A 12,890-nucleotide genomic window follows, 5' to 3' on the forward strand; every position below is an offset into this window, starting at 1 on the left:
GCATACAAGGCGGGTGTCGGAGTGGAGGATGCCATCCTGTACCTCCTACACAGAGCCCACTCACACCTGGATGGGGGAAGAGGCACGGTCAGGATCCTGTTTCTTGACTTTTCCAGTGCCTTTAATACCATCCGGCCCTGTATGCTTCAAGAAAAACTGAACAGGATGGAGGTGGACCCCTGCCTGGTGGCTTGGATCTCCGACTACCTCACCGACAGACCACAGTACGTCAGGCTGAAGGACATCACGTCTGACACAGTGGTCAGCAGCACAGGAGCACCACAGGGAACTGTGCTGTCCCCTCTTCTCTTCACCCTGTACACCTCTGACTTCTGCTACAACTCTGAATTATGCCACATTCAGAAGTTTGCAGACGACACAGCCATCATGGGGTGTATCTGGGATGATCAGGAAGAGGAGTACAGAAGTCTGGTGAGGAACTTTGTCGCATGGAGTCACACAAACCACCTGCAACTCAACACCTCAAAGACTAAGGAACTGGTTGTGGACTTCGGGAGGTCTAGAGCAGGTCCACTGCCGGTTCAGATAGAGGGGGAGGAGGTGGAGGTGGTCAACAAGTACAAGTACCTCGGGCTGTGGGTGGACAATAAACTGGACTGGTCATGCAACACAGAGTACCTGTATAAAAAAGCCCAAAGCCGACTGTACTTCCTCAGGAGGCTGAGGTCTTTTAACATCTGCAGGAAGCTCCTGAGGATGTTTTACCAGTCGGTGGTTGCTGGAGTACTTTTCTATGCTGTGGTGTGCTGGGGGAGCAGCACAGAAAAGAAGGACTCATCCAGGCTGGAGAAACTGATCAGGAGGGCTAGCTCTGTGGTCGGCATGAAGCTGGACACTCTGGTGACAGTGGCAGAGAAAAGGACATTAAAGAAACTGATGGACATTATGGACAATGCCAGGCATCCTCTGCACACGGCCATTAACAACCAGAAGAGTCTGTTCAGTGACAGGTTGCTTCTCCCAAAGACAAGAACTAACAGACTTAAAAACTCCTTTGTCCCACACGCCATCAAACTGTTTAACTCCTCTCTGGAGGGGAGAGGGAGGGGAAACAGGAGGACAAAGGAGGGGGGAACAACTAAGCTGTAGTGCCTCTTCACCTCACTGTGCAATACCTTTTGTGCAATACTTTTGTAAATAGTCAACGGTGCAATAGACTCAATACTTGAAATGTGCAATTCACTTGTATTTTTATTTTTATTCCTATTTATTCTATTTATCCCCTTCGTATATTTTATTTATATTGTCTCTGTATTTATATATATGTGTGTGTGTATAACTCTGTAACTTCTGTCGGTGCTGTGCTTTTCTGGGATATGTTGGGCCGCGAAGTCTACTCCGCCACGTCCTTAAAATTCAGGGAAATGAAGGACACATTTGAGGGCCGCATTTCGAGCAGCCTTCGAATTGGGACAGCCTTTGTCGCCTCACGGTGACGTAATCGGCCTTAAAATGCGGCCTTTAAGGATGCAGACCCTGAATTGGGATACAGCCATGGATCTTTGCTTTTGGACACAAGAGTGAGGGGAGAGCGCGAACGCAGTCCCCCACTACCACAAATTATGCAGTTGAGATTCCCGCATTTGGGGAATTCACAGGGGTCAGCACAACCGCAGTGCAATGGTTGAGCCTCGCCCTGGGTGAAACACCTTCGTGATCATGGTATCTCCCCTGCCAGGTAAGTATGAGTTGCCAGCGTGGGAGACAGGGGTCCCCTTTCCACATCCAGCACTCTGGCTGATGGTGCCTAACACACATTTTGTGCCAGTTCAAAGGGCACACCGAGAGAAGAGCAGACACATCGGCTGTATCCCAATTCAGGGTCTGCAGCCTTAAAGTACGCAGCCTCAACGATCCTCAAGGGCCGCGTACTTAAAGACCGCTAAGGCCGGAAGTGCGAGGCTTGTGAAATGTGACGGTCTAGCCTCCGTTGCGATGCCCAGGTTGCCTAGCAACTATGATACTAACAGCTGGAAACGCTACATACAGCATTGTTTGAAGGAATTGAAGGAGAAAATCTTTTGTTCATTTGTTTGTTTGTTTCTACATGAGCTTTGATCATTCTCTGTAAGATTAAGGTCAGCTATTGAACGGCGTTTTTTTTTTAAAGTAAAGGCTTTAAAACCAAGTTAGTACAAACGTCACTAATGTCACATAACTTTGCCGACATGTGGCCAACAGTAATGTTTTCATGTTCTTCGTTATTAAACATTTGCACATAAATAAGTGACATAATATTCAGTACTTACTTAAAGTTTACTCTTCGGCTGCCCCTCGTCCGCCGTTTTTTTTTCCGGCAAAATTATCCACACCCACTGAGGCGCTATGCATTCTGGGATATGTTGGGCCACGAAGTCTACACCGCCACGTCCTTAAAATTCAGGGAAATGAAGGACGCATTTGAGGGCCGCATTTCGAGCAGCCTTCGAATTGGGACAGCCTTTGTCGCCTCACGGTGACGTAATCGGCCTTAAAATGCGGCCTTTAAGGCTGCAGACCCTGAATTGGGATACAGCCATGGATCTTTGCGCCCAAATGCTTAAAGCTGTTAGCTGGTCAGTGTTTTCAGGTGTGCTTGTACTACCTGTACAGTGCGGAGTGCTGACTAAGTCATGTTAAACCCATTAAAGCGTCAAGCTCAGATATCTTTTCATTTTTGTGCACTGCTCTCTTGTCGACACACATTTTCTGTTTATTGAAGCCTTTTGTGAATAATTTTGATCATGTAAAAACTGGGAATTGGTCCCTATTGACAATACTCTTATTTTTTGCATTGCATATGTCATTTAGGAAAGGTAATTGGTCACTGAACTTTTTGCAACTGTGTGTATTTCTAAATTTTGTGGCTTCAGTGCACGGAAATTTATATTGTTCAGTTTGCATGTTAAAAGCCACAAACATGTAGCTAACTATAGGCTTTCTTGTGGAACTGAGAACTGCCCTGCCACTTTCAGAACATTTTCTGCCTTCATTCACATATGCCTAGGAATCACAGGACAAGAAGGGAGACCACTGAGGAGGAGTTTTATAAGTTCACTGGTGACCTCAGCTGTCAAGTTCCTGGATGTGGGTATGCTGCACAAAACTTCACAGCTCTTTGTGCCCCTCTCAGATTTCATATCAAACATGGGGGGGGGGGGGGGGAAGTATTATGTCCATTTGAAGGTTGCTCTAAATACTTCAGTGTCCGAACATCATTTTCCAGCCATATTTCTCAAAAACATAAATAGACAGTTCAGCAGTCAAGGAAACAAGAAATTGGGGGATTTGCCATAATACAAGGACAGGAAACAATCTATTAGAAGACAGTTGACTTTGTGTCATTTAAAAATGCAGGCTAAAATGCTCTTGCCAACCAGCACTACACGGAGCATCATAGAGGAATTTCAGGATCTTTGAAGCTGTGCAATGCACGAAGCAAAAGTAGACACTGAATCTAACACCATTAACCTTTCGTTGGTAATGGTAGGACTAAGGTTGGAAATTGTGACAAACTGTAAAATATACTGTATTTTACGATGTATTTTTCAACTTTTCAATGCAAGACCTTGAGTTTGTATTTCTTTTGCAGTCCTGGGATTGATTTTCATCTTCAGACAAGGTCCCCAAAACTGCCTTTCTGTTAGTACTCAATCCTAATTGCAGGGTTCATCTTTTAGTGAGGACATATTTGTTGAAATAGCTATATAAAGTTGCTTTTCCAATGATCTCTCTCTCTCTTTTTTTTTTTTAGATGGCAGACCAAAGAATTTGAATGACACCATTACTCTGGAGGAATCTGGAGAACTGGTGCCAGAGGAACAACCTCCTTCTAAACGTCAGTAAGACAAAGGAGCTGATAGTGGACTTCAGCACTAAGCAGGAGAGGAACTACCAGACCCCCGTCATCAACGAGTGCCCAGTGGAGAGAGTGGACAGCTTCAAATACCTCGGAGTTCACATCACGCAGGACCTGTCATGGTCCTGTCACATCAACACCGTGGTGAAAAAGGCCCGACAGCGTCTCTACCACCTCAGACGCTTGAGAGACTTCCAACTGCCCTCCAAGGTGCTCAGGAACTTTTACTCGTGCACCATAGAGAGCATCCTGGCAGGAAACATCTTAACCTGGTTCGGGAACAGCACCATGCAGGACAGACGAGCTCTACAGAGGGTTGTGCGGTCAGCTGAGCGCACCATCCGCTCCGAGCTCCCTGACCTGCACTCAATCTACAGCAGGCGGTGCTGGACCAAGGCCAGGAAGATCGTGAAGGACCTCAGCCATCCCAACAACAGACTGTTCTCTCTGTTGAGGTCAGGAAAGCGATTCCGCTCCCTGAAGACCAACACAGAGAGACTGAGGAGGAGCTTCTTCCCGCAGGCGATACGGTCTCTCAATCACACCACCACACAGTACTGACCCACACATATGGTTCTTACACACACACTGGACTTTCTGGACTTTGGTTTTGCACAACACTGGTCACTATATTCTTCATTTCCGGTTAATACTTGTACAGCTGCTGTTATTGTGTATATATTTATTTATATTTAGATTCCTTCATACATTCTTATATAGTTCTATATTGTGTATTGTGTATTTTGTTGTACAGTTATTTTATTTTCAACTTTAATTTATATATTTATCTTTATCTTATTCTTCCCAGTCAAATTTACCCTTCATTCTAATTTGTGTTGTACAGTTATTTCATTTTTAACCTTAATTTATATTTTATTCCTTCCTAGTTAAATTTACCCTTTTTAATTTTTCATATTTATTTCCTATCTTATTCATAGCCTTTTCCTTTTTTGTTCTCTTTAGGTCACGAGCAGTTGTCCAAGCATTTCACTACATATCGTACTGTGTATGACTGTGTACGTGACAAATAAAATTTGAATTTGAAAAAAAATTTGAGCTTGGGAAAGATTTCCACTCCAACTGTCGCATGCAATCACAAGAGGAGACAGAGGTCATCCAGAGGACAGGAGAAGTATGGTTAGAATTGTTGTGGAGGCCATGCAAGTTAACTGCAGAAACCCTAAACGTTGCATCTTGTGAAGAGGTTGCTAAGATCATTGTTAACAGATACCCTCAAACATTTGCAGATTTTACTGAAAAGGGAGAAAGACTGGGTTGTGGACGTTATTCACTACTAAGAAGCATCAAATCTAGAGTTGAACATGTTAATCAAGATAATACAACACATAGACTTCGTCAAACAAAGAGAACCAGGAATGAGGAAGACTTTAGTCCCAACAAATTAGATTATTAGCTGATCCATAGTAAGTACATCTGATGTTATGTCAGATTTTAAGTCCCAGTTTTGTCAGACAGTCGATTATTATTTTGGTCATAAAATCATCTTGATTAAGCTGTTAAAAGTTTGATTTGAAATATAGCCATACATTTAAAGGAAGATTCTACTATATTACTTGATGTTAAAGAAAATGTAAAAATCTGATGAGTTCTGAATTATGATCTGCACAAGGTTTTATTTATTTATTTATTTTACTTATAGAAGACATGAAACACTACACATAAAAATGCTAATTTAAACCTTTGAGCCCTGATCTCAAAAACAGATATAGATATAATGCTGTCTGTGAAGCTGGAATTAAGAAATAAGTGCTCAAAGTTTTAAAAACATATTTAGTGCCATATTCTGTCAGTATGGAACATCATCCAATGTCATGTTGTTGGTTTGTTAGTTGCAGCTAATAGACTTAGATTAGTTTATGTTAGCTAACTAGTGGCAGAATGGATAACTCAGAGGAAAATGAATAACACTAAAACTAAAAATCAGTCTAAGGGATCATTTTTTGGGCCACACCTGTCTGCAACAATGAGTGTTATGTTAAGAAACCAAGGATATACTGTTCACTTTCACTGTCTCTCTCTTTAGGAGTAAGTGGCTCTATGTTGTTTGGCTATTTGAATTAAAACACAAATATCCACCTGTTAGTAGTCGTGTTCGGATTTGTAATGCACTTTATAAATAAGAACAGTGTGGAAAAGAGCCTGTTTGAGTTACCAGACTGACAAGCTGCAGCCCAGCACTCCAGCTTTTCCACACTAGACCGAGTGTACATTAAATTCACAACTCACCATATTTACCTTAACTTGAGTTAATGGATGATCCAGTTTTGGGTTTCTTGTTATTGAATGCCCTTCTGTGTTTGTACAAGTAGAATTCTGTTAAATAATATTAAAAACAGTTAAATAATTGAGGAGAATCTTGATGTTCATCTGAATGGGCCCTAGGACATATAAATGTCATCAATTTATTTCAGACAAATTAACTTTATTAACAATGTTATACATCTGTGTTGTGTTTCAGCCCACAGCTCATTGCTGTTGATCTCATCTTTGCACACTGTCTCAGTAAAATAAGGTAAATGCAATTTTGTGCAAAAAGGTTTTGCAGAACATCTGGAATCGTGGGCTTATCTTGAAAGTTAATCCAGTACAACAGAATCCGTCTCAGTCATTTAGTTTTTTTCTTTTTTCAACACTGTCTGTATTTTATATATTTGTAAAATATAAATTATGAGTTAATGATGCAGTGTTTTCAGTCTGTGTTGGTGTCTCTTCTGATGTCATGTACAAATGCAAATGGATGACCATAGAAGAGTCAGAAGGGAAAAGTAGGATGATACTCTGTGAAATGCACTATACACAGGTACACACACACACAGGTCTTTATCACCAGTCTGACAGCTGTCGGTCCCAGCTGATTTCCCTCTCTCTCCGCTCCTCTCCGTCTCACTATAAAAAGGGAAGGAAACCACATACTCAATTTCAGGTTAGTTGTGAGCCACAAGGTTCATCTTCTTCTCTTTTAAAGGTTTATAGGTACTGTGTCTAGTTTGCTCACTAATCTTAAGGAAAGGTCCTCCTTGTGTGAAGTCAGCCTCAATAACATACAGGGTTTTTGCTCAGAACAGGCTTTTGGGAGATGATGCAGGATTGGTCTGGCTATAGAAATGGCAATGATTCTGTGTTACCTCGCTTGGGGTTGTGGACTTCCTTGTTCTTCCTGAGCATTTGGCATACAGACATTTATTTTATGCTTGAATAAATTAAAACCCCACTGGGTGAAATATGCTTTATTACAATGTTCCTTTGACTAGAGGCCAAAACCTCTTGGGAGGGGTGTTTAGCAGAGGGTACAGTGAACAGGGATACACTAGAAGTCCAAAAACTCAAAACCTTTCAGGATCCAGGATTATGACCAAGAAGAAACAAGCAAATAAGATTTCTTTCTTTTAAGGGGTACATAAAAATTCATACTTTCATATTGATTATATTATATTTTTGGTTCTTATTTAGTGGGTATGAAAGTAAACAGTAGAAAGCTGTGTGGTGAAGATGCACAATTTGTTGTACATCTTCTGGAGTTTGTGGTTTCAACGTGGCAGTAAGATGAGGAAGACATGAGTCCATGGAAAAAGGTCAGTTAGTAAATATTCTGTTTTTGAAGGAAATGTTTCTATAATATTACATGATACAGCTCCAAATTAATTAGCTAATGACAATTTTATTCTTTTTACCATGATTTGCAATACAATCGACTCATAAAGGGTTTTATCAGGCTAAAAACATGTCAGAATCTAAAAAATGTGGACAAACTGAGCTGAGGTGTTTTAACCTCCTCTACATCCCTGTTAGCAGGATGAAGGTGCCCTCTTGTGTTGTGCATCAATTTTAAAATTAACCTTCAGAAAAACATTTAAAAAAAAAACTTCACTGAGCTTTCAGCATCTTCAGCAACATCAGCAAAGAGACATTTGTAAAACCACACCGTGTCAGTTTGTTCACAGGAGTCACAAGAAGTGATTGTTTTTATGGCTAGACAGACACAGTAAAGAGCTCAATCTAACAAGACCTCAAAAACATCAAGAGAACATTTAGAACATGTCAAGGTACCACCTGTAATGTGTAACTGATTTCTGTGCATTGCAGAATGCCACAATAATGATGGAAATAAAAAAAAGAAATGGAAACTAAAATACTGTTTTAATCCCACAACAGTATGAAAGGATTCAGTCTATTTCAGTTTAACAAACTCAGCAATGTCCCCATAAGAATAACAAAGCCAAAGTCCAGCATAGAGCGGCTGAGTGAATGTGGTCTGGACTCTGTGGAGGAGAGTCATGGTTTCAGAGACGCTGTAGAAGGACAAAATACCTGCTCTGTGATCCAGGTACACTCCTACTCTGGAGGAACGAGGACCTGAGACACGAGTTTGGATGTTGTTGTACTGAAATGTATAACTATTTTTCAAACAATCTAATGCCCAAGATTTGTCATTATGTCCAAACCAACATCCAGTTTCTACTCTGCTGATATTCTTGTACGCAGCTGCTACAATAATTCCTCCACCTCTCCACTCCACCTCCCAGTAACAACGTCCAGTCAGACTTTGTCTACTCAGGACCTGCCACCATCCAGTGAATCTGTCTGGATGATCAGAATAAGACTGTTTCTTTGTGGATGTTGCTTTTCTGTTCTCCTCTGATAATAACAGATATGTGTTTGCTGTGTTTGGATCCAGTGTGATTTCACGTGAATATTTTAAAAATTCCGCTCTAGTCTTTGGCTCTGCTTGTGGATCCGACAGTAAAACATCCACTTCAGTGACTGTCAGTGAGATCTTTGTCCATTCCTCTCTCAGAATGTCCTGTAGTTTATCTCTGACCTCTGACACAGCTGCTGTCACATCCTCAAAGTAGCTCAGAGGACGGATATTGATGCTGGATGAGTCTGTAGACTCACTGAGTGCTGACAGTGAGGGGTAGTTGTGTAGAAACTGGATGTGATCCTCTGTGTCTATGAGCTGCTTCAGCTCAGCATCTTTCTTCTTCAACTCAGCGATCTCCTGCTCCAGCTTCTCCTGAAGCTCTTTGACTCGACTCACTTCAGTTTCTTGCTGGGATCTGATCTGCCGCTTTACATCAGAGCTTCTTTTCTGGATGAGATGGATCAGCTCAGTGAAGATCTTCTCACTGTGCTCCACTGTTTGATCAGCAGACTGATTGATGGCCTCCACCTCCTGTTGAAGCAGCTTCACATCTTTCTCTCTGTCCTGGATTCTCTGCTGGATGTTTTGTCGACTCACCTCCAGTTCTCTCTGCCTCTCAGTCCTTTCTGCTGCAGCTGAGACTGTGTCGTGGCCTTTATGTTCATCCACAGAGCAGAGATAACAGATACTCTGCTGATCAGTACGGCAGAACATCTTCATCACCTCATCATGACGAGAGCAGATGTTCTCCTGGAGCTTCTTGGAGGGCTCCACCAGCTTGTGTTCTTTTAATGTAGGTGAATAATAATGAGGCTTAAGGTGTTTCTCACAGTAAGAAGTCAGACAGATTAAACAGGATTTGCGGGCTTTCAGTTTTCTTCCAATACAGAGACCACAGGCCACATCTTCAGGTCCAGCATAGCAGTGATCAGCAGTAGCAGCTTGGAGTCCAGTCTTCTTCAGCTCCTCCACTAAATTTGCTAAAATGGTATTTTTCACCAGCACGGGCCTCACTGTGAAGATCTGCCTACATTGAGGACAGCTTTGGATTTTCTTTACCTTCTCGCCATTCCAGAGTTTTGTAATACAGTTCATGCAGTAGCTGTGTCCACAGGGAATAGTCACTGGATCCTTCAGTAGATCCAAACAGATCGAACAAGTGAAGGTTTCTGGGTCCATTTGATTTTCTTGCTGCGCTAATTCCCTATTTTCTCTCTGACTGTCACGTAGGTTTCACGTTCTGTGAAGACAAACAGCCTCTGTGCCCTGAAGGGAAACTGAGCTCTTTTTTACTTCTTGCAATCCACCCTTATACAGGGGAAGTATTAACAGTGTGACAAAGAGCGTGTTGTGACAGGCATGGTGTGTTATGCTTGACTTACTGAATACAGTAACAACTATGACCCAGTTAAACAGTTTACAGGAATTTAAACAGGAATTTTTACACTCAGAGCTTTAACTTTTAGCTCCTAACATGTGAATTGAATTGGATCTCTTATCTAGGAGGGTTTTTCGGTTCTGACTGACTTGTGGTGATTTGGGATTTAAGCTCTGTAGGATCTACTGAGGACTTTGATATGTCTTGGGTCACTGTGCTTCTGGCTGTTGTAACACAAGTCAGTGGATTTTTTGTGAGTCATGTCATTGTTTAGTGAAGTACATGGGAAAAGACAGGTTTCGAGAATGATTGAAATGATTGGTTCCCTTACTTTAACCTATGCTTACATGTTAGTTATCTGTTTTGAATATTAATAAATATGACTTAAAACATTGTCTAATCACCTAGTCAAACTACAGAACAGCGATTAGAATCATACAGTCTATCTAAAAATCATTTTACATTTTTGCTCTGTCTTGCCTGCTTGGTGCCCTGCAGGCTCACTGAGGGCCCTCGCGCTCACTTTTCGCTTATATGTGTGTGATAGAATTCAGAAAACAGATCGGTGCAAATTATAAGTCTATATCATAATGTCTTCAGTTTTTGTGTTTGTTGTAGGGTTGTAAACTTCAACGCGTTAAAGGGGGGACGGCAGAGGATTCTCTGGCTGGCTGGAGCGGGATCTAATAACTTGCTCGCAAAATAAAACAAAATAAAAACAAACCAACAAACTAGGGCTGTCAACATTAACACCCTCATCACGATTAATGAGATTACAAATTTTAACGCAATCAACCCATCTAGAGCGCAGAATGGACAAACTTTGGACAAACTGCCCGAAATGCGTTGATAGACGCATTTCAGGGATTTTGAATCATTCTGCACTCCAAATGGATTAATTGCGTTAAAATTTTCATTCTTGTTTCTGTGACGAGAAAGAGGAATGAAGGCGACCAGGTTTTTTAAATATTCTGAGATAAGGATCAGCTCTTGGGAGTTAAAGTTTGTTCCTCGCCTTTGCCTTATTTTTCTACATTAAGTTTATGTGAAATGTTTTATTGGCAGTTGTTGATGGTTCCATGTTTTTCAAAGTCATCCAATGTCAGTCAGCGAATGTACCAATTTTCAGGTAATTATCTGCCAGAGTCACTGAGTTTAATATATGCAGTATTTTCACTTCTTTATGGTTTTAACAGTTTCTATACTCTGACCTATGCTGTTTGTTTCTTGTTCACTCTCTCATTTGATTTTGTTTCCTTCTCATCATTTGATCTCATTTTTGTCAGGTGTGTGAAGGGAAGGGATCAGCTGTGAGAGAGCAGAAAGCAGAGGGAGTGTTTTCAGGCTTTACCACATTCCAGGACGAGGAGCAGCAGAGTTAAAACTCATAAAACAACCGTTTTTTTTATCCTCTGCAGTGTCGTTGTTCCAGCACAGTGACAAATAGGATAAGAGACACAAGTCATAAACTGTAGGTCAGCAGACATGAAAAATATGCTTTAAAAACAACAGTAGTTACACAAACTATCACATGAGGAGAGTCACTCTGGAGACATCAACATAACAACAACAAAAAGCAAACAGTCATCATGGGTTTTCAGTAAGCAGAACCTGTGCTCACACTCTGGACGACCATCAGTAAGCAAACATTTAAATATTTTTCTGTCAGTTTGTTCACAGCAGTCACAGCCTGTAACAACGATCCTGCATTAAGGGACCATGGGAAAGATAAGAGAAAAGAGTTTCCAGTTTACGAAAATCCTAAAATACTTCCAAGTTCAATGAACCCAGGATATCTGTCTGTTATCTGGATTCACGTCCCCTTTTTCCATGAGGATATGTGCTCACATGAAGCTGGTTATCAAATCACTAAGTTAAACCAGGGTTTCCACTGCATGTTCACATGAGAGTGGTGGCATTGGCACCATCTAACCAATCACAAACATTGGTATACATACTGTATACTAGCAGCAGAAGAGCTGAGTTTTGCAAAAGAAGAAAGATAGTTTTAGTTTTCATCCTTACAGCTGCAGCCTTAGTGGTGTCAGTGGTCTAACAGTCTAAGACCAAGTAAAGATTAAAATAAAATGGGGCTCATTTATTGGGTCAAGTCTATGCTTCAGCATAGCAGTGATAAGCAGGAGCAGCTTGGAGTCCAGTCTTCTTCACTTCTTCACCAAAACTGCTACAATATAGCACATTTAAAATCTGAGATAACCCAAAGTGTTTTACATTTGAGGCATATGACAAAGAACATTAAAAAATATCATGTTTCACTTAAACACAGATTCGAGTCTCAAACTTCTAAATTTAACCAATGATTCACAATTAAATAAAACTATGTTTTTCATAAAGCAAACACATTTACTGCCACAAAAACTTTCTTCATTTTTGAATTGAAGCAATGAAAGAATTTTCTAACTTCATCTTTATGTTCACGAAGGAAGAGAAACATGAAACATGTCAGAATATGTTTTTTCTTTCTATGGTCAAGCTGATCACAACTTCTGTAATAATCTTTAACAGGTTCTTGGCTAAATTGTGTGCTTAGGGTAGCATCTCTGCTCTTGAAATTTGATTTATCTGCCCATGAAAATTACGAACTATCAGGGTACTAGGTCTTTGACTCAGTATTTGAGTCTTATTTTGTATTCAGTATTCAGCTTTATGAAGATGTTTTAAGTTCAAGTTTATACAGTTTGGTCTTGAGTCCAAATCTTTTATGTCTGAGTTTTTTGTATTTCTACTTATGTTGTCTTGTCTTTGTCTCATCCTTGTGTCTCTTGTGAGATTCTGTCATGTCCTCTATGTATGTTTCCCAAGTCATGTCTATGTTTATTCCCTCTGTCTCATGTTTGTTTTCGTATTTGTGTCTCTCTCCATGTTTCTGGCTCCCTCGCCCTCCCACGTTCCTCCCCTTTGCGTTTCATCCTCAATCTTCACTTCATCCTTTGTGTTTCCACTTTCCTCGTCACCCTTTAGTGTATACA

The 12,890-nt window shown here is 40.9% G+C and overlaps 1 protein-coding gene and 1 non-coding gene across 2 annotated transcripts; both read right to left on the reverse strand.

Moving 5' to 3' along the window:
* Positions 1–1,543: 1,543 nt before the first annotated feature.
* Positions 1,544–1,707, reverse strand: LOC113011448 (U1 spliceosomal RNA). Its single transcript, XR_003270555.1, has one exon. It is a non-coding gene; the product is annotated as a U1 spliceosomal RNA (small nuclear RNA).
* Positions 1,708–7,101: 5,394 nt separating this feature from the next.
* Positions 7,102–9,777, reverse strand: LOC113010252 (tripartite motif-containing protein 16-like). Its single transcript, XM_026149248.1, has one exon. It carries the CDS (start codon positions 9,699–9,701, stop codon positions 8,049–8,051), a length of 1,653 nt encoding a protein of 550 aa, XP_026005033.1. The 5' UTR covers positions 9,702–9,777; the 3' UTR covers positions 7,102–8,048.
* Between the last annotated feature and the right edge of the window lie 3,113 nt (positions 9,778–12,890).

This window comes from Astatotilapia calliptera, chromosome 18, assembly GCF_900246225.1.
Source record: "Astatotilapia calliptera chromosome 18, fAstCal1.2, whole genome shotgun sequence".
NCBI classification, from domain to species: domain Eukaryota; kingdom Metazoa; phylum Chordata; class Actinopteri; order Cichliformes; family Cichlidae; genus Astatotilapia; species Astatotilapia calliptera.